The sequence below is a fragment of the Fukomys damarensis genome, unplaced genomic scaffold, assembly GCF_012274545.1.
Source record: "Fukomys damarensis isolate Sample0158 unplaced genomic scaffold, DMR_v1.0_HiC HiC_scaffold_27, whole genome shotgun sequence".
In the NCBI taxonomy this organism is placed as follows: Eukaryota; Metazoa; Chordata; class Mammalia; order Rodentia; family Bathyergidae; genus Fukomys; species Fukomys damarensis.
In genome coordinates, this window is record NW_022900939.1 from 35644541 (window position 1) to 35669765 (window position 25225).

Genomic DNA, 25225 nt, shown 5'->3' on the forward strand with positions numbered 1-25225 from the left:
TTTTTTTTTTTTTTTTTTGGCTGACACTTTTTAAATTGGTACGGAATACTTTCTCCAGAACTTTTGCAGCAGGGCTGTACAGCCCGCCATCTGGGTCGCTTCCCCAGCTCATTTTCTCTTGGTTCTGGATCCTGGGGCTCCGGGAGGCCAGGCCCAGCGCATGCGTATGCGCACACCGAGAGGCGCGCTCCCGGGCGCTCGCTTGCTGCCTTCTCTCCGTAGGCTGCGTGGTTTTCCCTGGGTGCTCGCCTCCTTTTTATGAGGCCACCTCTCTGCTGGGAGCCCTGCCTTTAGGACCTCATTTACCATGGTTATGTCCTAAAAGCGCTGTCTTCAGAGATAGTTACTTGGAGGCTAAGGATTCAACAAATGGACTTGAGGGGCGCACAGTTTAGTCACATGCGTTCAATTTATAACAAAGGAAATTGCAGTCGGCGAGGGGAAGGGGGCAGAACTGTGAACCGAGCTAGGACAGCTGGGAATTCATCGCCGAGGTCAGTGGGAGTAGTGGACAGAAGTTCCGAGGAGGAGGCAGGAAGGGTGTGGCGCTGGTGCCCGGTCCGGCTTTCCTCCGGGTGGGGAGGGAGCTCGGCCGATACTCAGGGCGGCTGCTCTCCGACTTGGGACTTGCTGCACTGGCTCCCGCAGGTCTGGGGGAGAGCGTCTGCCCGCAGTTTGTCTCCACTTTCACCATTGTTCCGGGTGATTCCCATGCCCGGGCCCCAGCAATAAGCTCTCACCTCCCGGGGGCCAGCAGCGGGGTGGTGCCTTTGCCCAGCAGTGTGGTGTGTGTATGTGGTGGTGTGAGGAGTTCTCTTTCAGTTTCACCTACTCTGTTTACATTTCTCTTTAGATCCAAGGTCTTAGACGTACCTTGCACTGTAATTCTTGTGTTCTTTGAAGGTTTTATAGTAAATTGGATTGGTTTTCATTTTCTCTCATGGCTGATTTGGGATTCAGGCTGTCTTGGGTTTGATGTTTGTTGTTTCGCAGTCACTCGATTCCTAACTTTCAGCACATTGTTCATTTCTTCTCTTTGGTTCTCCTATCCTTTGGGCTGATGATGTCATTTTAAAGAACACCTTTATTCTAGACAGGGCTTTGACGAATGCGCAGCATTAGATAACATGCCTTTAACTTTGTTGCACTAGGAAGCACCATTTAAAATGAGAAAGCAGATTGAATAGTTGAAGGGAATTGTCTTTTTTAACATTGAGAGGGTTTTGCTCTACTGTGATTTTAATTTTTTTTAGAGATTTTTTTTCATGTAGTGATTCTAAATCATCACCCAAGGCTATTCTGTAATTTCCTCTTGTGTTTAGACCTACCTTTTTCTTTTTTCTGGTTCTGGGGATTGAACCTAGGGCCTTCATACTGAGCTACATTCTCAGCTCCTTTTAAATTAAAAAAAATTTTTTTGAGACGGGCTCTCGTTAAATTACTAAATTGCCCAACCTGGGCTTGAACTTTGTGATCCACCTGTCTCAGACTCCCAGAATCCTGGGATTACAGGTGTGCACTGCCATGCCTGCTTAAATTCTTTGTCTTGAAATTGACTAGTGGCTTCAAGCAAAAGCTGTGGGGGCATAAGGGAGGCAGGTGTGACTAGCATCTATTGGGTGTTATGAGAGTGGTCATCTCAGTTTTATGTCACTTAATCCTCACAGCAATTCTGTAAGGTAAGTGATATTATCCCACCATATGGATAAGGATAAAGATAAAGATCAGAGAGGGTAGGTAACTTGCTTAAGAGCCAGTCAGAGTGGGGGCACTGAGTTTCAAGCCTAGGTTTTCAGAGCATTCAACTTTTTTTTTACTCTACCCTCTCCTTTTGCTCCTTGCTGAATAATTCATTCATTCACCAGCAACTGTTGGGTTGCCTATTGTGTGTTGTACCTTAGGGGCACAGGGAGGAGCGGTCTGTGCTCTGGTGGAACCAGAATGACCCAATGAGATTTACCTTCCAGTAGGATTACGGGTGATCTGTGGAGTGGCAAGAGACACCTTGGTAAAAGGTGACACTGGTTGGACTTAGGGGGCAGAGGAGATGGGCGCAGAGAAGGGGGTGGATTTGAGATGCTGCTTGGAGAGAAGCTGCCATGGTGGGGCAGGAAAGAGGGCTGGGGATGTGGCTCAGTGGTACAGTTCTTGCCTAAGGGGTGGTTTAGGGATTTGGAAGGAACCAGAGGAATTGTGTTTCATGCCAGGTTTAATTTGAACTGAGTACTGTTTCCTGATACAAGGAGGAAGAGGCTGGAATGGTGGCCTGAGTGATTAACAGAATAGTATCTCTGTTAGCATATCCCTGTGGAGCGAGCTGTCCATAACTCAGGTAAACCTCTGCGAGCCCTGTGAGGGTCTGGTCTGGGTTTGGGCATCACTCTCATATAAATGGTATTTCAAGCCATGAGGCAGAAAATGATCAGGGAAAGCATGCAGATGTATGTATGATAATAGAAGTATGAGGCAGTATTATTGCTCTACTCCTACGGAGAATTTTCATAGCCTCGTAGCCCGGCTGGATGGGGAGAGCAGCCCACTTTGTGGCTGCTGCATGGAGGACATTAGCCACAGCACATCCCCGGCGTGTTGGCAGTCTGTGGCCTTTCCACTAACCTGTGTCCAGATGTCCTCACCTCCCTGAGAGACTCACCTGAGGGCATCGGCATGGGGATCCCCGATTCGAGGAGCATGATGGCACATGCATCGGCACTTCATTAAGTTTAGATAAATGGTGGAAAAGAAGTTTCAGCTGAGATACCGAAACTAAGGCATCTGGGGTCACTCACTAGCAGATTCACTATTACACATCGGTCTTGTTGCATACAAGCTTTAAAAACAAAATATTTTGGATATCATACACTCTCTGGGTTACACTTAGTAGAATTATAAATGTTCCATCTCAGAATGCCAAATATAAAAGAAGCCGTATGGGAACAATTGCAAAATTAGATTGATACTAACAATAGTTAAGAAGTGGAAATAGTTCAAATGTCCTTCACCAGGACAACAGGTAAAAAGAATTGTGGGAAAGTCATTCATTGGACAACATGGTTGAATATGTTGAACACCAAAACATATTGTTTAGTGAAAGAAGGCAGATACAAAAGAATACATGCTAATACATACTGTGTGATCTCACTCACATGAAGTTCAAGAACAGGCAAAGATGAGCAGAACAGTAGGGATGCCCGCGAGGTGGGGACTGACCAAAGGGAGGTGTGAGGCAACTTTCTGGGCTGAGGGAAGTACTCACTGTTCTGCCTAAGGCGCTTGTTAAACAGGTATATTCATTTGTCCAGGCTCATCACCTTGTGGCTTTAGCTTTGTACATGTCACTGTATGTAAGTTTTTATCTTAGTAAAACAAGGCAACAGCAGCATAAACAATATGCTGAGGAATTCGGTGGAGATGAATACAGAGGATCTCTGTCCCTTCAGATGCAGAATGACTTAATTTTCGACTCTCAGCTAGGTCTACACTATAACATCTGTTCTGATGATGACTACATAATTTACAGTGCAAGCTAGGGTACTTCGGGTGGCTAAGGGAATGCAACTGTAAATTACACTGGGGCGACAGGTAGAACCTATGACTGGGTTTCTGTACTGGTCACATGTGGTACCGCACTGCAGGCACAACCGGAGGTGGGCGCTGGTGCAGCCAGGGTAAGCCAGGGAAGAGCCTGCCTGGCCTCATGGGGAGGTGGGTAGAGGGAGCAGGGCCGTCGAGATGAGAGGGGAAAGTGGGAATCATCTGGGGTAAAGGGAGATGTGTTTCCCTAAATTGCCATTAATGAGCTTTTAAAAAAGATTTTTTTTTAATGTTTCAGAAGTTACTCATGTTGCTTTCGTTGTTCCTTTGAAACAGGAGATAGTGGATAGCCCCTTCCCGACATGGAGGATGGGAAGCCCGTGTGGGCACCACACCCCACAGATGGGTTTCAGATGGGCAGCATCGTGGACATCGGGCCCGACAGCTTGACGATTGAGCCCTTGAACCAAAAAGGCAAGGTGAGTTTCTCAGAAAGATTTCAAAATGTGATTCCTTGTTGAAAGTAGGTATATTTTCAAGAGAGATACATATTTCTCTTCTTAGAGAAGTAAGATATTCCTGGCAGAATAGAGGGGAAAAAAATTCTGCTAAGTTAATCTTAGTTCTCTGTTGACTTCTTTGATTGAAATCAGAAGTTCATACCCTAGGGAAAGCATGGTGTGCGACAGTAAAATCAGACAAATTTAGTGAGCCTTTCATAGCCATATTCTTTTTTGGAGGGGGTAATAGGGGATACCAGGATTGAACTCAGGACCTTGCGCTTGTGAGGCAGGTGCAGCGCCACTGAGCTAAATCTCCGGCCCCTGTAGTCATATTCTTAAGCAGCTCTGTGATGAAGTTGAAACAACATTTGTATTCCTTATGCTACTTTACTGAAATTATTGGCATACCTGTGATGTACTCAAAATGTTAGGAAGTAAAAATATGAAAATGCATGGTGCTGTGTAATCAGGGTTTACTTTTTGCTTGGCCTTTACATGTCTTCTCTTTTGTTTTTGAACACTTTTTATTAAACTTGTTAGCATGACATTTGAATAAATGTTTCTATTGAGTAAAAATACTGAGTTGTAAACTTCATTTATTACTATTTTTGTGTTGATGCCGCAGAGTATGCTTTAATCCTGTACATGTGCGATTTATTTCCTTTCATGCTTAGGCACAGCCTGGACAATGTTATAAAATGGAAGTTGGGGGACGGTGTCCAGGAATTGTGAGCTGCTGGCGGAGATCGAGTCCGTTGTGAATACCTCTCCTTTAGGGAAAACAGCTTTGCTGTTTTCAGTTTAACAACGATTCCTGTTAAACACGTCTTCCTATTAAATTAGACTTGTGGATATCATTTCTGTTTATTTTACACTCTGCAAGTGTTCATGAATAATTTATATTCTACCGATACATGGTTAACTAATGCCATATGACTACCATCCTTCTGGGAACCTTAGAAAAACAAGGTGGATCCCTCTTGAGGCTTTTCAGAAAGAAAACTATTCTGTTACTGTAAACAACCTAGGAAACAAAATGCATAATACATAATGTGCCGTGTTAGAGGAGGCCAATTAAAGATACCTTTGGGGAAAGAAAGAAAAAAGGTTTCTAGATTTTCCTCTTATTAACAGGTACCCATTTGTACTTACAGTGCGGTACATATTAAAAAAACAAAATAATTTTTAGACATGTAATTATTTTATGCATTTAAAGCATTAGCTTTTTATTTAGCATAGTTTATAAGCACAGTAAATCAGAAGGCTAAAATGAAATGAAAATTTTATTTTCTAGGTATATTCTATTACATTTGCTGGTGACAAAATCAGTTCAAGCATAAGAGAAATTTGATTTATGAGGATATTTTTCAATATTCTAAATATTTTAATGTGCTTTAAGTGGTGCCTTATTAGTATTACTCAGGTGCCTATAGACCCAATAGTAACAGTTTAAATTATGGAGTCATGTAACTTTTAAGGATTTGTAGATAATTCTTTAATCTAAAGTTGATATTTCTTTTTCATAAAAATTATTTTTTTGAGGATTAACAAATTATCAAGGATTACTTTTCATGTTGATTTCCCGTCTTTCTGATTGAAATTTTAATAAATTGCCGAGTGTCTTAATAACCAGATGTGTAAAATGATCCATAAGAGAAATAAGATTTTGCTGAGCTAATTCATGGGCTAGGGGTCATCAGCCTTTAAATGTGACATGAAAAGTTCATGAAGCGGCAGACCAGTCACCCTAGACGACCTAGCACCAGGGAAGAGGAGAGCAGTCGGCACTGGTGGGGATACATCTTTGATGGTGGTAGTGGCTTTCTTGGGTCTCCTCTGTGCCCCATAGTAAGAAAGATTGTACTTTGCTTCAGGTATGTGTGTTGTGTGTATTTGAATGTATGAGAAATACATTTTACATGTCCACGTGTGTATGTAGAGTATGTGTGTTTGTGTGGGTATCATAAACAAAACAGTTGATCAAATGAAACATGGTTGGCACAGGCACTATTCTGTTAAAATGCTGTCTTGACACCTGAGTTGGTTTCTCATCCCTGGAGTGCAGCACTCTGGCCTTTAGGTCAAAGCCCAAAGCACAAGGCATATAAGGGCCTGCATGTCCTTTCCCTTGTCTGCCTTGCTGGTGGTGTACTTTCCTCGGCCAGCAGTTTTCCCCTTGATAGTCTTGCCTTGCCCTTGTGCGCCTGTTTCTTTGCTCTGCTTCTGTTCTGCGGTGCTGTGTCCCTGCCTGCAGTTCTTGTTTTGCCTGGTGTGCCACTCTCTGTAGCTCTTTACTTAGCAGATGGCTATTTATCTAAGACTGAGGTTACCTTCTGTGTGGAAATTTTCCGCAGACACCAGATCTCTCTCCCATGAAACAGAATTAACCATTGATTAGTTTTTCCTTTGAGGGGAAATATAGCTTAGCTTTCCTGTAGTCGCCGTCAGAGGTCATTGTTTTGTATGTCTTCCTTACCAGTGAGTGTTCTTCTCAGTGCAGCAACTGCTTCATTGGTTGGGTCTCTTCCAGGAGCTTGTTATGTGTTTTCTGTGGGGTTGGTGTTTTATGCTAGGTGATCAGTGTGTTCTTTGGTATTGGTTCTTTTTTTGCTAGGAGGAAAAATCTTCCTCCCTTTAAAAGTTGTCAGGAGAAAAGTGATGTTTTTCTTGGAGAGGAGAAGAAAATGAGGGTTACAGGTAATTTGAGGGGTGAAGCAGTAGGAAGAGTAACTCTCTTTGAGAACTTGTTTCAGTGTGCTCTTAACCTTGTAAGTAGCTCTGTGTCACCACCCTCCTCTCAGCTTCTGTCCCTGTGCTCTAACTTCCTGGGGTCTTTTTCACTTAGCATAGGTCTGCCAGGCTAGCCCCAATCCCTGGAACAAGGGTCTTTGTCCTGACTGTCATAGCTGTGACAAGTGGGATACAGTTCTCTAATGTTACCAATGTGTTTTCCTATGGAATCATTGTGATATAGAATCACTGTGGGTTGCTTCATGTTATCATTCATAATCTTAGTGTACATTATGGGTTAACATTCACCTTTGTGCTCTCTTCTCTAAACTTTTTCCACATTTCTAACACTGAGAACATACGTACTGGGTTCGAAGTGAGAAACTGCCGGATCTGTTAGAGCATAACAGTTTTCTAAAGTGACTCTGACTTCAAGTTGAGATCGTACTTGCAGCCTGGATTTTGCTCTGTAGACTATAATGGTGGCCTTGTCTTGTATAATGTTCTCACACCCCCATACACACACAGACGCATGCACAGACCTGCAGATGCTGTTATTTTTGGTAGTAGAGATCAAACCCAAAGCTTTGCGTGTACTAAGCATGTGCTGTACTTCTCTACAAGTATTATTCTAAAATAATTGGACCATTTTTCTTTAGAGTTTCATTTGATACGTTTGGAAACTTTAACCACAAGAGTAATTGTAATTGTTTAGAGGTATAAATTTATAAGTAACTGTTAGAAGAGCAAGGATTAAAATTTAATTCTCTTTTGATGTAGTTTGATATCATTTGTTCTCCCTTACAAGATGTTATCTTAATTCTGCTGTCTACCATAGAATTCAAGTAGTGAATTCAGTGCAGGTTTATTTATGGATACTTTTTTTATGAACCAAATATTTTCTGATACTATATATTTCTGACACATTTTTGTACAAGAATTTCTATCAAATATGTTTTATTCATATATTAAAATTAATGCTTTATTACATTTTATTGAATGCTACTTTTTGCTTTTTAAAAGCAAATTTGCTGTGTATACAAACATTAAACTTTTTATTTTATTTTATTTTTTTGGTACCACGGATTGAACTCGGGTCCTTGTGCTTGCGAGTCAGGCCACCGAACCGCAGAGCTAAGTCCCCGGCTAAACTTTTTATTTTAGAAAGAGTTGTTGAATAGTATGCCTGTGTAAAAGTTGACATTAATGTGTCACTCTTGGTGTAAGAGCCTAGGATGCTTATTTTCACAGTTCCATTATTGACTCAGGTCCACAGTAATAGTGGGAACTGTTTTTGAGGAAAGTTACCACTTTTGGGGTTAATGCCTTATTAAATAATAGGATCTGTACTGAATTTTAACAAAGAATATATTGTTACCCGCATAATGTATGCAACCAATTAAGCTCCTTTGTTTTTCTTATTATATATAAGCTTTTAATTAGTTTTTTTGTTTGTTTGTCAGACATTTTTGGCTCTTATAAATCAAGTGTTCCCTGCAGAAGAGGACAGTAAAAAAGATGTGGAAGATAATTGTAAGTATCAAGTTCAAAGTTAGTTCTTAGCCCAGAAAAAGAAACTTTCCTCCCCGCAAATAAGTTATTGGTTGAATTGCTAGTACATTATACTGGTTCAGAGAAAACTGCTGCCTTTGGATACGAAAGTTAACCTGAAAGGCGGAAATTTGTCTTTATCTCCGGTGTGCAATTTAGTGAGAGTCTCCCGATTGTCCCTTAGTGTTGTTTCAGCTGTGTACATGTGGGGGCGGTAGTAATTTACTGGGAGACTCGGACTAAAGCTTCTCTCCTGTTGGCAGTCTTGAGTGTTAATTTGAATCTTACCTAGAGTCAAGAGATTTTTGTAGCAGTACCTGTGGCTCAGTAATTTGCAAGTGGAGCCAGTAGGAGTCATTTCATGTCATTGTGTGAAGCAAACCAACATTAAAAAAACTATGTGATAACTTCTTATTGAAGATTTTATTTCAGAAAATTATATTAAAATACAATATCAGCTCCGGGCGTGTGGTCCACACCTGTAATCTCGGCTTCCGGAAGACTGAGGCAGGAAAATTGCAAGATCAAGCCCAGTCTGAACAACTAGTGGTGTAGCAAGCAAGACCCTGTCTCAAAATAAAAAAGGGAAAACGTGGCTCGATTGAAAGGCACTGGGCTTAATACTAGTACATACTAGTACCACCTAACAAAACAAGTCACAGCACAACACAACACTGTACAACACAAAGCAAAGCAGCACCAATTCAACTTATAAATAGTGTATTTGGTGAAAAAACCCTTATCCAGTGTGCAGGCTATGTTCCTACATATTCAACCTTAAGAAGTAATCACATTTCATTTTTTATTTTAATTTTAAAAAGCTTTTTAGTTTTGGGGGTACCAGGGATCGAACTCAGGCCCTTGTGCTTGCGAGGCAGGCACCGGAACCACTGAGCTAAATCCCTGGCCCTCTCACATTTCATTTTTTAAAGGGGGGGGGTTTGTCATTTTTTGTTGTTGTTATTAAAAAAAAAAAACTGAGAAAATCAAATTGAAAAGAAGAAAGGTTTATTTTGACTCAGAGTTTTGGAAGTTTCACTCTTGACTATCGCCGGTGGGCGGGTGGGCAGGTTCTCCTGGGGGTGTGTGTTCGCGAGGTTTCTCAGTCAGAACAGCTCAGAAACAGACTTGTGGAGGAGCTGCATCCCCTCTGTACTCATTGACTCCCCTCAAGCTCCAACCCCACCCTCCGCTCTCCTCGGCCTACATTTTGAATCCAGGGCCTTTGCATAAGCTCTATCCCTTACCCTTTTTATGTTTTACTTTTTTATTTTGAGACTGGGTCTCACTATGTTGCCCAGGCTGGGCTTAAACTTGTGATCGTCCTGTCTCAGCCTTCCAGAGTGCTGGGATTACAGGTATGTGCCATCACACTCAGCCAGACATTTTAGTATAATGTTTTGAAATACATTATCAATAAGTGGTTATTAAATAGTAGTAGTTTTAATGTTAGTTTGCTTCAAAAAGTAATGCTGAGTGATTCCCACTGACTGAACTTCCAAATCACCTAGCTGTGTATACTGCTAAGCTCCACCTTTTAAAGTTGTCACCATTCCAGTAGCACTGAGCTAAGCACCAGGCCTTTAACACATGAGCTTTTGGGGTATGTTTCAGTCCAAACTATGGGAGGGGGGACAGTGTTTAAAAATCACATCCAGTTGTCACGGTGTCTAACATTAAAAACTCTGTATTTCAAGAAAAAAGATGAGACAAAGGAATAGAGTTACTCTCATTGATTCTCGCCAGAGTTCGCTGTTGGGTAAGCCCATGTGCTGCCGATCTGTACACAGGGCCTGGTGGGGTGGCTGGGTGGTGAGAGGGCCCTGGGCTGAGGGCTGCCAGGCCTCAGGGAGGATGCTGACTGCAGTTAGCACGCTCACGTGCCTGTGGGCAACTTACGTCTCTTCTGAGATTCTCATCTATACAGTAGGAGTATTATTGTTGTTCTACATTATGAAACCCATCACAAAGGCAGCTTTGGTTGATTTAAGAAAGTCAGTTTTCCCCAGGAGCTTGTTCTTTTGTCAGTCTTGTCACAATACTACTGAGCTGTCTGAATGACACACTGGCATTGTCCCTTGGGGTCTCAAATGTATGTCTTTGCTCTTTTCTGTATCGTAGTGATAATGTCATGATTAAATGATTGATGTCTGTAGAGTGTGATGAAGGTTCCGTTAGGTATATGTGGTCTTCAGGCCTAGTGTGGTGGCGCATGCCTGTGATCTCAGCACTCGGGAGGCGAGGGGATCACCTTGAGTTTGAGGCCAGCCTGGGCTCCATAGTGAGTTCAAGACTGGCCTGAACTACATAGCAAGATCCTGTCTCAAAAAACAAAAAACAAAACAAAAAAATATTGTCCTTAGGTGGTGCCATAACAGTATAGGTAAAATTCATTATCTGCCATTAGCTCTAAGTTTTCTGGTAAAGGGTTTATATGTAAGAATGGGTATGTTAGTTCTGCCATTTTAATTTTATTTGGGGGCATTAATACCAGAGTAGGAAATAATTCATGGATATAACATCAATAATTAAAAAGAGAATAGCAGCCGGGCATGGTGGTGCATGCCTGTAATCCCAGCACTCGGGAGGCTGAGGCAGGAGGATCGCTGTGAGTTCGAGACCAGCCTGAGCTGCATAGTGAGTTCCAGGTCAGTCTCAACTACATAGTGAGACCCTGTCTCAAAAAAAAAAGAAAAAAAAAAAAGATAATAGCATATTTTCCCACTGATTTTGAGCTGTTGTTGCTATATGACATACAATGTTCTTCATGAATTATAAGATGTTAGATGGTGAGAATAAGTATAGAATATAAAATTGCAAAGAACTCTAAAAGTTGGCTTATTCATTCTTTTTTTTTTCAGTGATGAGTTACTTTTATAACTATAAATCTGGAATTAATTGGCTTCTGCGGTATTGAAATTATGTATTTTTTTCTTTCAGTGAATGAGGGCTGTATTCAATAAGCAGGATTTTAAAAATACCCAGTGAATTCTCTAGCCAGATTTATTTATTTATTTTTTAATTGTGTTTATTGATACATTTTAGGTACACAGTACAGTTACATTCATAATTGGTTTTACATGACAGGTCTTGGTTCTCATTTTTTCCCCTTGTCCCTACTCTCTCTCCACCCCCTCCTTCCCTCCCCATTTACAAACACTTTATTTCCATTTTTTCATTTTCTCATATTTTTTTATTTTCTATTATTAGCTTTCCTCTACCCTTCCCACTTTCCCTACACCTTTAGCCCTTTTCTTTCTATTGCACATTGTCAATTATCTCATTAGGATCTTATGTACTATTATAGTTCTAGTGAGATTTAATAATGAAGTTATACTTGTTCTTCTTAGGAACTTTTGGTGTGTTATGTACTTATATCACCAAAGTGTTTGTAAAGAAACAAATTATGTTTATACTTTTGCTGTCTATCTTCTAAATTTATACATATACAACTAGGTGTTAAAGGCAAACAATTCATATAAAAATACACATAAAATAATAAGATAGGTATAGCAAAAGAATCTTGTTTGACAGCATTGACAAGTGTTGAATTGTATGCCGGCTGATCCAAGTAACCCTAGGGATAGGGCTCAGTACCAGGAGAAGGAATTGGGTGGGACGGGCAGCTGAGACCCTTGTGTATCTCCCTAGGTCTCACCTTCAGGGAGGTGTAGGCATGTAAGACTTAAATTCTCACTTGGGCAAACTGAAGGTTACAAATACTGACTGACCTTTCTTTTTCTCCATGTTCTCATGAAAATGGAGCAGCCTTGGGTAGTGTGATGTAAGGACCCCCGCCTTCCAAATTCTCACTGTCTTTGGCAGGTATTTTACCTCCTAAGCAATCTGCTTGGCTTAATGGACAGCTGTCCCTGAGAAGGCAGCGGAATGTAGAATGCACTGGAGAGGAGAGCTAGCAGCCATTCTTGTGCTGGTACAGGCTTATAGGATAGCTCTCTGTAGGGTTATGAGGGTTTTTTTTTTGTTTGTTTGAGACAGGGTCTCACTGTGTAGTTGAGACTGACCTGGAACTATGTGGTCCTGAACTCACAGCGATCCTCCTGCCTCAGTTTCCCAAGTGCTGAGATTACAGGCATGTGCCCCCTCACTTGGCTATGAGTTCTTACTTAGAGGAAGCAGATGATGTCCCACAATCAGGTACTTCAGAGGAAAGCAATACATGGGTGGGGGGTCATTCGGCAGAGTCCTTTGATCAGGGAAGAGCAACATACAGGCCCGATTTCTAGGAGACTAGGGAGGAAGAAGGGTATGAGCAGAAAACGACAGGTGACCACATACCAAAGACAGATATACCTCTGCTGCTTACCTCACATCCTCCCTCAAGGATGTTCAGCTTCTATGAGGCTCCACCCACTTCTTACTCTCACTCTACCTTAAGTGTTATTAGAAAACAGTGAGGCCCTTAGAAGAAGAATTCACTGTCATATGAGTGCAGAAGCACGGATTTTCTTTGTTGAGATAGGTATAGCAAAAGACTTGTTTGGCAGCATTGACAAGTGTTGAATTGTATGCCAGACACACGTGCAGAGTAGGCTCATATACGGCAGCGGTAAGAGATCCCAGCACAACAAGTAAGTGCAACAAGCACCATCCCGCTCTCAAGGCCCTTAGAGCCAAAGCCTGATATGTAAATTATCCTTTTAATCCGGGCACTATGTGGAAAGCAGCGTAAGGAAGCCACAGAGATGAGAGTGCCCTGGTGGGAGTGGTGGGGACGGGGAGGCACTGTGAGAGAGTCTCCGAGACAGCCTTAAAGGAGAGGGCGATTCTTGGCACTTAGAGAGGCAGAGGATATTCTAGGAGGAAGCCACCAGTGGTGTCTGGGTAGGTAAACACTTCAGTCTCTTTATAGGTTAGATTATACTACGTTGTGAAAAGTTATATAAAAGGTTATTTGTAGGTTTACTAAAATGTAGGTTTACTAAAAGCTTTGATCAACTACAATGTGGATGCTGATAATTAATAGAGACCCACTGACTTTTTTTTTAGTTGGAGAGAGATTTAACTAGGACTCTGATTTAGGCTGCTGTAATTATACAGGAGGTGATAAGATCGAGGTGGAACAGTGGCTATGGACAGAAAAGAGACATTTCAGACATTCACAGTTTGCTAACATTGGTGAGCTTACTGTGTGCTGTACTCTTTACATGCTGCACAGACTTGGAAACTGTTTTAGAACAAGGAACATGCGAGCAACTGGTTCTGATACTGACTAAAGTTTGTGGTTTGGATGACCGAGAAAGTAGTGCTGCTAATAATAGCAAGAAGGTGCTTGAGAAGAGGACTGGTTGTGTCTGTTTGGCGTGTGGGATTAATGAAGCTCAGGAGATTGGAGGGCTTGCAGAGTAGATTGGGAGGAAACCTCAGTGCATCACTAGCGCAGACATCAGAAATGCAAGGTATCGGTCCCACTTCTGCCTTAATTAGTGTCATGTCCGTGTGGGGCAAAGCGTACGTATTTGTCCAGAGTTCTTACCTGGTTATGTCGGCTGGGAGGGACTGAATGATCTGCTTGTCCCTTAGCATTCTAAGTCTTGTCTTCTGTGCTTTAACTGTACGATTCTGAGCATCATGGGATTAGTGTCCCATCTTTGTGTCAGAAGTGTATTAAAATCAGAGTAGTCCTTTCTGTCTGGATAATACTTTACTCCTTCACCGGGCCTCATCAGTGTGTACTCTCAGTGGTACTCACTAAATGTACTTCCTAGCTGGAATTTCATCGCTTAAAAATACCACTGTACACATAGGTGAGCTGGATTTATTTTAGGCATACGTTCTACCACTATACCCCCCACCCCTGCCCCAAGCTGGATTTATTTTAATTTAGCCCCTGGTGTCTTACATGTACCTGGGTTTTAAAAAGATGAAATTAAATCTGACCTAACAATTTGAATTTTAGCTTGGGTCAGAGTTAATTCCAATCAATACAGTTTTGTTTATTTTTGCTTTTTTTTTTAACTGTTTAATGATTTACCAATTTTATGTTTTAGGTTCACTAATGTACTTAAATGAAGCCACATTGCTCCATAATATCAAAGTTCGCTACAGTAAAGACAGAATTTATGTAAGTATTTTAGCTAAAACTTAGTATCTTACCTATGGTTTATTTTTGTGTGGGAGTCATTATTTTGCATGACTGTTCGCCTTTGTCAGGCTCGACATTTTTCTCACAGGAAATCCTGCTTCTCTGAGCCTGTGGAGCAGAATGAACTCCAGGAAGACAAGGTTCTTTCTCATTTATTGCTCCACCTGCTCAGGATGTGCCTGACACACAGTGGGCATTTAATTTGTGGAGTGAAATAACAAATTCAGAGTATCATTTGCTATCATTCAGATTTTAAAAATGTCAAAGTATTTACAAAATCAATTATTTTGATTTTGATTGCTCTTTTTGCATGTATGTCTGTAGTTCTGATTAATTAAGTTCACTTTTCACTTTGTTGTGCAGATAATTGAAGGCAGCGTATAAGGATTATATATTAAAGTCAGAAATTTGAAGGAGGAAAAAGTAAATTAGAATAGAAGGTAGTATCTCAGGAAATACCAACAAAATGCTGATCTTAAAGGCTTAAGTTATTACTTTACTACTGTGTTTTAATTGCAATTATTCATTGGGTGTGTCTGAGATTTTATGTTCTAAAATCTCCTAGTCTAGATTCTTTTGTTGGCTGGAAATAGATTACTTCACTGTGGTTCTTCTGCTAGAAAGATGGGGCTCTTCATTATTTTTGAACGAAGAAAACACCTGGCTTCTTTGACGCTTCCTAGATCAAATGACAGTCTTCATCTTTTATATCACTATCAGTTTGCCTAATTGTACATACTTAATTCTGACTGAATTACATCTAGTCTTTGCCATCTGTCCAAGTAGTGACAGCTGGGAAATGGAACTAATGTAGTCAATTCTGAGAGTTGACCTGTGGTATACGCAGCACATATTCTGCCTATGCACGTACATTTTACTTTCTTTCTTAAAGATTTTTCAAAATCAACTAAATAGTATATGTAAGATTAGATATGAATATTCTTAAATACAGATATATTTAGAAGAAAAATTATGTTGAATAGAATCAAATGTGTGCTGAGTGCCATTTTTTTAGGTCACAAAATGATACAAAAATGTGTTAAAGCAACAAAAAATTTGTTTACCTTACTATAAATCAATGAAAGATAATTTATAAATGACTAGAAAACATAATCTTTGAAGTAGAAGTGTGACATTAGTGTTTTCAAGGTTAAGTGACTGGTATGACCCCTCGATAATTATGTCCTTCATTTATAAACTAATAATATGAGCAATACATAAATATAATTGTTATTACTATAATGTATGAAGGAAAAAGTTACCATAATTATTAATAAATGATGGAAAAATTTTAGACTAACAGTTTAAATTTGATATTTTATGTTTTCCATGAGATACCATTATTCTTTAGGTTTGGGTAAAATAACAGCCTACATTTAGTATTTTTATAGTTACTAAAATCTCTGATCCTTTCCTTTTGTCTCCCCTGGAAAGATTAAGATCTGGAGGTTCTTATTTTTGACTCTGTTCCAAGAGACATCTTTGGGAGCATTTCCTATATTCTAGATTATTTGTCTATTAAGAGTTCTGGGCTTCCACAGAATTTCTCTTCCAAATTAGAAGCAGAAAAGCGAAAAATACGGCCCTTTGTGCTCTAGTTTTGTCAGTATTACTAAACCACAGCCCTCCACTGAACTAACCAGGAATTTTATAAATTCTGCTGGTGCATTTTTCTGATCTTTTAAAGCCACAGTTAAATTCCAAATGTAAAAGCAAGCTTAGGATATTCATTAGACATTTAGCCCCATCAGTGTTTCAGTCAGTGGTTTGCCTGTGTTGGTTTGCAGAACTCTGAGACCAAGAATCACCTAGTGCTAAAGCCCTCTTTGGCATTTGCCACTGGGGATGGGCCCAAAGTCTGCCACGAGCTATATTATCATCATCATCAGCAGCAGGGTGAATGAGGCAGCCTGTGCGAAAATTCACTTAGCCAAGTTCAGCTCTAAGAATCAAAGAGGGGAGTAGATTTCATAAGTGGAGAGATAGAGGCCTTTAGAGACTCAGATTTGTGTTGAGGGTGACTTGGTGGTGTCATGTACCAGGGTAGAGTGTTTTAGTTATTTTTTCTGAGGCAAGGGAGTTGGGGAAGAGAGTATCTTACTTCTAGATATGCTGAGTTGGAGATGACTGGGACAGGACAAGATAAAAAGACTTACTGAGTTGGAGAAATAATAGATCCTATAGAGAATATTTAGTATAGATATCGGAGTCCTGGATATCTAGAGAATTGAAGGAATCTTTTGCCTTAATATTAGCCTCGCTCAGCTTTAAATGAGAATAGTAACTGGAAAAATGTCATGTTTATGCCTTTTCTTTTAGACATATGTTGCCAACATTCTGATTGCAGTGAACCCGTATTTTGATATACCTAAAATATATTCGTCAGATACAATAAAATCATATCAAGGAAAGTCTCTTGGAACAATGCCACCTCATGTCTTTGCAATCGGTAAGGGATTTAATTGGACTTTGATGCTTATCTTTCCTTATGTTGTACAGACTTACTCAGCCTTCCTTTTGAGTTAATAAAAGGTACCATGAATTGAGCATATGTTTTGGGAGGCCTGTGTATCTCGGGGGCACAGCACGGGCGTTGTCAGGAGTAGGCATCTCCTTAGGTGTGTCTGCCCATTGGAAAGTGTGACATAAAAAAAGCCCCGTGATTCTTGTGACTCCTCAGTAAGATCCAGTTTATCTTACAAGTGTCCTTCTGCACAGCTCTGAGGCCCAGGCCATTCTCTCTCAGGCCACTGTTTGCATGACCCGGGCCAGATGTGAGCTGTGAGTGCAGACTTCTCCCAGGCATTACCTTGCATCAGGGCTCTATAAAATGATGGGGTAGGGGGATTTAGCTCAGTGGTTCTGCTGCCTGCCTGGCAAACGCAAGGACCCAAGTTCAATCCCCGGTACCAAAAAAAAAAAAAAAAAAAAAAAAAAAAAAAAGATGGGGTGGGAAGCGGCACCTTTTTCCTATTGCTGAAGAATCTGTGAGGAGACAGTGGTCTTGGCCTTCCCCAGCCTCACTGTTCTTGAAGCCCTCCAGCTCTGAGGCTCAGTGAGATTAAATTATTGGATCAGAGTTAGAATTTGCTGCCTACCCCTTTCCTACCAAGTTCAGAGATGTCAGCTAACTCACTTCTTTGCAGCCCGACATATCCCGCCGTTGAGTGTTGTTTAAGTGCAGCCCGCTTCTCGTTGTGCCTTCCCTTCGTGCTGCCTGTGGCCTGACCAGGCTTCACTTGCCAATTGGTTGCTGTGTGTGCGATACTGCTGGGCAGAGTGAAGGCACCAGGCAAGCCCAGCACATTAACTTTTGGTGCTGAGATGCTCTGATGAGCGTTGATACGTGCTCCTGAGGCAACAAAACGATACACAATCCTTAGATCTGAATATCAGCAGGCGAGGGTGATCTTGGAAAAGTGTTAGTTACATGTGTAAAATGTAAATAAGGTAGCTTTTAATTTTTAGCCTTTGCTAAATAAGTGTTTGGAATGATTCTATAAAAGTGAGTGTAACAGGTTATTGAAAAGTTAGACAAAGGAATGGGTATACTCTTAGCATGATACATGTCACTGTAACAAAGTATCTAAAAGACTCTGAGACAAGGAGGTTGTTTAGCTATAGTCACAGAGAAGACCGAGCCACACAGTGGAGGCTTTGTGGTGTGGGGCACCCCTTCCCGTGTCACTTCACTGTGGCTTGCAGTGACCAGAGTGAGTCAGACTAGGAGCAGCGAGAGGATAGAGGGGCCAGGCTTGTGCCTTTTTACAGCCCTTTTCAAGAACTCGAGAGCATGGGAGAACTACCTTCTGAGGGCATGGCCCTGAGGCCTCACCTCTCCGAGGCTCTGCCACCCTGCAGACCAGGCCTTCCATCACAGCGGACCCTTGGGGATCCTGGAACCACATCCCAGGCCCGGTTCTGTCCTCACAGAAAGAGACAGTTGTATAGCCTTCCTCAATGGTTAGCAAAATTTTAGGTAAGAAATAGTTGTCTTACTGAGCCAATGTGGTCAGGAATTTAAACAATTTTGACTTAATTTAAATGTCATTTGTTTTAATTTTAGACCACTCTAACAGAATTAAATTGTGCTTAATTTGCCTGTATAGTCTTAAAATTTAATTTTTGCCTCTTTACCAGGAGTTGAACCCAGGTTGTTGAGCAGGGTAAGCGAGCACTCTGTTACTATGCTACATCCCCAGCTCTTTTTCAAAAGTTTTATTCATTTAGAGACAGGGTGTTGTTAAGTTGCCCAGGCTGGCCTTGACTTGTGATATTCCTGCCTCAGCCTCCCAAATAGCTGGATATATAGATGTGTGCTACTGTGCCAGGTAAAATGTAAGACATTTTATAGGTTAAATTGTAGAGTGTAGGGGAAAATAGTTAAAAATTATATACAAAAATTACAAATCTAAGAGATTTAAAGCAGCAAATTTTAACTTTCTTTAAAATGCTGATACATTCTAAAGATGTTTAACTTGAATAGTATCTGTAGTGGAAAAAAACCCCACAGATTTATTTTTGCAATTACGTGATTTTTCTTTCCCAGCAGAATTTTTGGTTGCCAGATTTCTCGTCTGGAAGCTTGTACTTGTTGCTTTTCAGTGGGGACTTTGTTAGTTAGGTATAGTAAACCTTTTTTCTGTTGCTTTGAAAATCTCTTGTGCGGGGAGGGCTGAATGACAGCTCATGGTATGGAGGTATTGTCACACAAAATTAAGAGTTCTCTTATTTGGATTTTGTATCATTCCGCTGTTAGGATCAAGCATTGAAAATAAATCCGTTTAGAAGTGTTTTCAACAGTTTTGAAAGACTTTGTTTTAAAATTTCCCTTTTATCACACATTTTTGATTAAATTCTTTGGAACACATACACCTAAAATGAACTGTCTACATTTAAGGACTTTTCTATTTAATACATTGTTGGTCACCAATGTGTTATTTTGGTCCTAGCTGATAAGGCTTTCCGAGACATGAAGGTGCTCAGGATGAGTCAGTCTGTCATTGTGTCTGGGGAATCAGGAGCTGGCAAAACAGAAAATACAAAATTTGTTTTAAGGTGAGTATTCAGGGCCGGGGATTTAGCTCAGCGGTTCAGTGGCCTGCCTTGCAAGCACAAGGACCCAAGTTCATTCCCCGGTACCAAAAAAAAAGAGGTGAATATTCAGCTTCCCTGCAATATTTTGGAACCGGGTAACATTATTTTGGAGGTTAAAAATGCATAGCATAAAATTTACTGCCTTAACCTTTTCTGAGTGTGCAGTTTCATAATGTTACCACATTCACTTTGTTGTGGAGCCAGTCTCCAGACATTTTCATCTTGGATAACTGAAGCTCTGTGCCCATTAAATAGCAACTCTGCCCTTCCCACTCCACCAACCTCTGGCAACCCCCATTCTACTGTTTCTGTGAATGTAACTACTCTAGGTAGCCCACATATGTGGGATCACGTAGTATTTATTTTTCTATGACTGCCTCGTATCATAAAAAATTTCTTAGACAAAGAAGTAGAAATAGCAAATAACATAGGAAAAAATGTTTTAGCATTACTGGTTGTTGTAGAGATGCAGATGAAAACAACACTAAGGTTCCACCTCACCTCAGAAAGAATGGCTGCTATCAAGAAATTAACCAATAGCAAATGCTGGCGGGGTTGTGAGGAGAAAGGAACCCTTCTCCATTGTTGGTGGGAGTGCAGACTGGTGCAACCACTGTGGAAATCAGTATGGAGATACTTCAAACAACTAGGACTAGAGGTCCCATTTAATCCAGCTATTCCCCTGCTGGGTATCTTCCCAAAAGAATTGAAAGACTCATACCACAGTGATATATGCTCACCCATGTTTATAGTGGCACAGTTTGTAGTAGCTAAAACTTGGCAACAGCCCATTTGCCCATTAACTGGAGACTGGATAAAGAAGATGTGTTTTTTGTTCATATATATATGTATATATATATATATATATAAAATAGAGTACTGCTTAGCCTTAAAGAATGAGAAACTAGAGACACTTATAGCTAAATGGATGCACTCTGAGGCCATACTCTTAAGTGAAATAAATAGTACACACATGTATAAATACCAAATTGTTTCTCTGGTGTGAGAAACAAAGTGTAAATGAGGAACAAAATGTATAATAGATAATGTGAAATAGGAAGAAAAGGTCTAAAGGGGAATGGGAAAAGAAATTGGGAGGAGTAGGGAAAAGGAATAAATACGAGAAAAGGAAAAAACAGAAACAAAGTGTTTGTAAGTAGGAAGGGGTGGAGGGGTTGAAAGGAGGGCAGGGGAACAGGGAAAAATAAGAACCAAGATATATCATGTAAAGGTACAAATTCCCAATGATGTATGCTGTATACCTAAAATGTACAATAAACTTGATAAAAAAAAAAAGACTTCCCCCATGTAGTGTGTGTCTCGTGTTACAGTATGTCTTAGAATTTCCTTCCTTTTAAAGGAAGGTGTATACTACATTACACTGTACGTGTATACTGCTCTTTGTTCCTCCTCATCTTTGTTGGCAGACATTTGGGTTACCTTCACCTCTTGACTTTGTGAATTATATAGTTATGAAAACAGGTGTGCAAATATTTCAGTAGGTTGACTTTTTCTCATCAAAAGCATTTATTCATGTGAACAGCTTTACAAAAATGGTATCATTCGATTTCCTTAGCACTTATTCATTTACAGCTAATTTTGAATAGCGTGCTATTACATATTTTAAGTGACTCATGTTCCATGGAGAATGATGCTCCTTTAAGAACATGAGCTATCTGGAAAATTAATGAGCAGGAAGAACTTTTTGCATATTGGAATCCTAGCAACCTCTGCTTACTAAAACTCTGCCGATTTTGTTGTATATCTGGTCTTTTATTGTTCTGTAATCTTTACTGTTGATATCAGAAAATTCCCCAAGATGATCAGAAGTATCCATTTAATCCTGGGATCCGATACTCAATCAGTTGACAGGAAGTACTGCTGTTTCCTGGTTTCTCACTAGGCTGACTTTTAATACATTTGCTTACTTTAGGGCATAGTTTGAAATGGTAGCCTCTATCATTTTAAAGAAACAAGCACCTTTTGTGGACGCTAACCTGTAGATTGTTTAAAGTCAGCTCTGATACTTGAGGATCCTGGAAGAGACCAGTTCTGGTTAAGGAAATCTAGGACTGCTCCTTCAAAACCCAGAATCCAAAGGGGTGTTTTATTCTGTGATCCCTCTGTTAGTGTATTTGAGATCATTTTTTACTTTGAGTTTCTGCCTCCCTACACCTCCTACCTTTCTCCTCTGCTGCCATCAGTTTTCACACTGTTTAGAATCAGAGCATTTAAACACAGAAGGAGCTTCCACACTCATCAAAGTTCAGTTCTTACAGTACCCAAAGAAATTAATCTGATGGTGAAGCTACTGCTAGGAACGGGACATTCTTAAATTTCACCCATATTACCACTATATTATTTTAACTTATTACAGTTCTGGGTTGATTGTTGCATGGTGGGACCTTCTTTGAAATTTGTCTTTGCTTATATAAATGTATATGCTACTCAGAGTTATTTAGTAAAACCAATTGAAGAGTTTGTTAATGCCCCTTCTGTATGTGCTGTTCTGTTTAAATGAATGTGTCCTGATATTCTCAGATTTCTAAGTGATTCAATTTCGTATCCTTTTCTTTCCTGCAAATAATAGTCAATGTTAAATCTGTGGTGCATATACAAAAATGAACAAAAAGATAATTATAAACTTATAATGTATATTTGTGTTATAACTCAGTGGTTGCTTTCAGTGTTTTGAACTATGCCAGGCAAATAGTTTTTCTGTTGTATCTAACTGTTTAGTGTAATAACTCTTAAGAGTGGTAACTTCCCAGTTGTTCAGTAGCAGATTGCTTTATTTTCTGTAGCTAGCCATAAAGATTGAATTAATGGGCTATTGCAAAAGGCTTTAAAACCTCATAGGTGATGAGTTTTTCCATTTGAAATGAGTGGTATATTTAAAACCAAATAATAGTTGGTTAAATTAGCGTATTTCCCAGAACAGCTTAAAAATAACATTAATTTACATGTTAAAGACAATTTAAATAGAATTTACAATAAATTTAAAGTGGTAATAAAATATATTTAAACATAAATGTGTAATTTTTAGTTATAAGGATGATACAGGTTTCACTTTTATGTGTACTAAACACTAAAATTATATATGGTGTGAATATTATTGCATTCTAATTTTTTAAATCTTATGCTTTAAACAGATACCTGACTGAATCCTATGGAACAGGTCAAGATATTGATGATAGAATTGTTGAAGGTATTGTTTATTTTTATTTTCTATCATTTAGCATGTGTTGAAATTCACTAATAAGGACTTTTTCTGTGGTCTGGAAAAACCTTCTAGAGATGCAGAAGACTCCCTTATACAAGTCTTTGCTAAGGTGTTGCCTTCTCCCTTATTATCTCTCATCACCTACTCTACACGAATACTAGAAGGCAGGGAATTTTGTTTTGTATTTTATGCCCCTAGAATAGTATGGAATGCATAGCATAAATACCCACTGAATGAGTGGCAGAAAGGAACCTCTTTGGCTTCCTGTTTGTTTTTTGGGTCTTGTGTTTTTGTGAAGGAGGAAAGAGGGCACACAATTATTTGGTGTTGAGGTGCCTTTTTGGGAAAACTGTCTTAACCAGAATGTTCTCTTGGCAGGCAGGAATGTGTGAATTGATTTCCTTAAGCTGTTCTTGCTCGAAGACCTCTTAGAAACCCGTTGCACCCCGGTTTGGAGACACTGGCCTAGACCATTGTCACACTGAGTCAGCACCCCTATCTATGCCTGCTGCTGTCCACTCCCTTTGGAAGTGGGATGAGCTCTTTTGCTTTCAGTCTTTTGACAAGTTTGTATTGCTCACATGGTCATGCTCCAAAACCCTGCTCTTACCCTGTGCTCTTCAGTCCGGCCCTGCCCCTCACCTGCTTTTAATTTTGGTTCCTCTTCATCCTTGTGCTTTAGTCCTGTTGGTCTTCTTTCAGGTCTTGGGAGTGCTGTAGGCTTCTCTGTTTACTCTTCCTTTCCCTTGTGGCCCCCATAATATACTCAGTTTCACCCTTAAAAATTGAATAAATAAAAAACTAGTATGGGTTGACTCAATAAAAGGCTGCTTTGTGTTCTGATTTATTTACTTGAGAATTAAATATAAGCCTGATTTCTTCTTTGGTAATGTGCTGTGTAGTGCATAGTGTGTTCTAGTTGAGAAATGTTGGAAAGTGTTATTCTAATAGATGTAGCTGGATGGCTGTGGAGTTATTTGATGCATTCATAATTAAAATTCACTTGTTTTGGGAATGTATTTCTTATTAATAGCATAATTAAATGTGCTTTTCTGATGGAGTGTTTCCTATCCCATTTTGGGATAATTTGCACATATTAAATTTCACTTAAGTTATTTTGTAGGTCATTAGTAAGGGAGTTTGGGAGACCTAGGATTGAGTACTTTTTCTGTCAACAACAAGTCCTTGGTTTTTTTGAGAATTAGTTGACCGTATTGGCCCTAGTTTTCTTGCCCATCTGAAAAGTAGGATACATGCTAACACTTTTTATAGTTTTAATACTTTCTAAGCCATTTTGGCAAGTGAAATGGCTGAGGAATGATCTTTAAAAAGATGTGAAGATTAGCTTTCTGCCATGGAAAGAATAAGGAAATGGACTTTAAAATGCTTCATAGGAAATATTCTGATGATTTATGAAGCAGTTGAAGTTGGTGGTGAAGAATATGTAAGATTAATACTGATATGTGGTAAGCGTTGAGACTTTGGTAAGTATAAGTATAGATTCTAGTAACGCTTATCCAATCAGTGGGATTATAAGAAAATAACTTTTAAAACCATCCTGAGAGCCTTTCTTAATTTTATAAACTTTTAATTTGTTAAACTGAATTAGATGTGCATGTAAAAATATTTAATCTGGAGGTTATAACAACATATAAATATTTTAGAAAAGTAAGTTAAGTAATAAGTTTCTTGCTTGTAGTTTTGCAGTTTTATCCATTATCATCAGTAGTCTTTTTTTTTGTTTTTTTTTTCTTTTTATTGAGGTTATTGGTACAATCTAGGTATACAATACAATTACATTCATCACTGGGATTCTGTACCTTTACATAATAGGTCTTGATTCTCATTTTTCCCCTTGTCCCTGCCCTCCCTTCACCCCCTCCTCCCCTCCCCATTTACAAACACTTTATTTCCATTTTTTCAGTTTCTCTTATTACCTTTCCCCCACCCTTCCCACTTTCCTTACACCTTTAGCCCTTTACTTCCTATTTCACATTATTAATTATCTCATTAGGATCCTGTGTACTATTATAGTTTTTCACACCAAAGAAACTATTCAGTATTTCAGTTAAGAAATCTCTGTATGAACATTAAAAATAGGGAATCCTAAAATAAAACTAAAAAGCAAAGTAAAAGAGAAAAGGCAATGATGTAACATCAAAATAATCCTTAATTCTGGAGATGAAAATGGTCCCTGAACATATTTAAATTGCTTCTCGCGCTTATAGTCTTATCTTATTCTTTTTTTCATTATTTAGAGAATACTTTATTAGTTTCTGTAATCAAACCCACGTAGATATGACCTTACATATTTAGTATGATGTGTTACCCCTGTACACATGGAAAAAAAATAAATTAACAATTCTAGACCAATATGACTGTCCATTTCTGTACAATGCCAACTCAACACAGTAAATTGGGATGACTTTTTCCAAAGTTGGCAGCACCATTAAAGTTTCCCAAAATTCAATTTATATATAT

General features: G+C 39.6%; 1 protein-coding gene across 10 annotated transcripts in view; it reads left to right on the forward strand.

Annotated features, from left to right (window-relative positions):
* Positions 1–25225, forward strand: part of Myo6 (myosin VI) — a 139270-nt gene that overhangs the window by 37335 nt on the left and 76710 nt on the right. For 9 of the 10 annotated variants that reach the window (XR_004514590.1, XM_010617825.3, XM_033756854.1 and 6 more), the window contains exons 2-7: positions 3871–4013; positions 8231–8300; positions 14330–14403; positions 16744–16873; positions 19377–19482; positions 22674–22729. Coding sequence is in view for 9 of the 10 variants with exons in the window: in XM_010617825.3 (XP_010616127.1) it covers positions 3897–4013; positions 8231–8300; positions 14330–14403; positions 16744–16873; positions 19377–19482; positions 22674–22729 (553 nt within the window). In the remaining variant the exon portion in view is untranslated. Of the gene's footprint in view, positions 1–2273; positions 2333–3870; positions 4014–8230; positions 8301–14329; positions 14404–16743; positions 16874–19376; positions 19483–22673; positions 22730–25225 lie in introns of those variants that run through there. The other variant, XM_010617826.3, reaches the window with a different exon arrangement.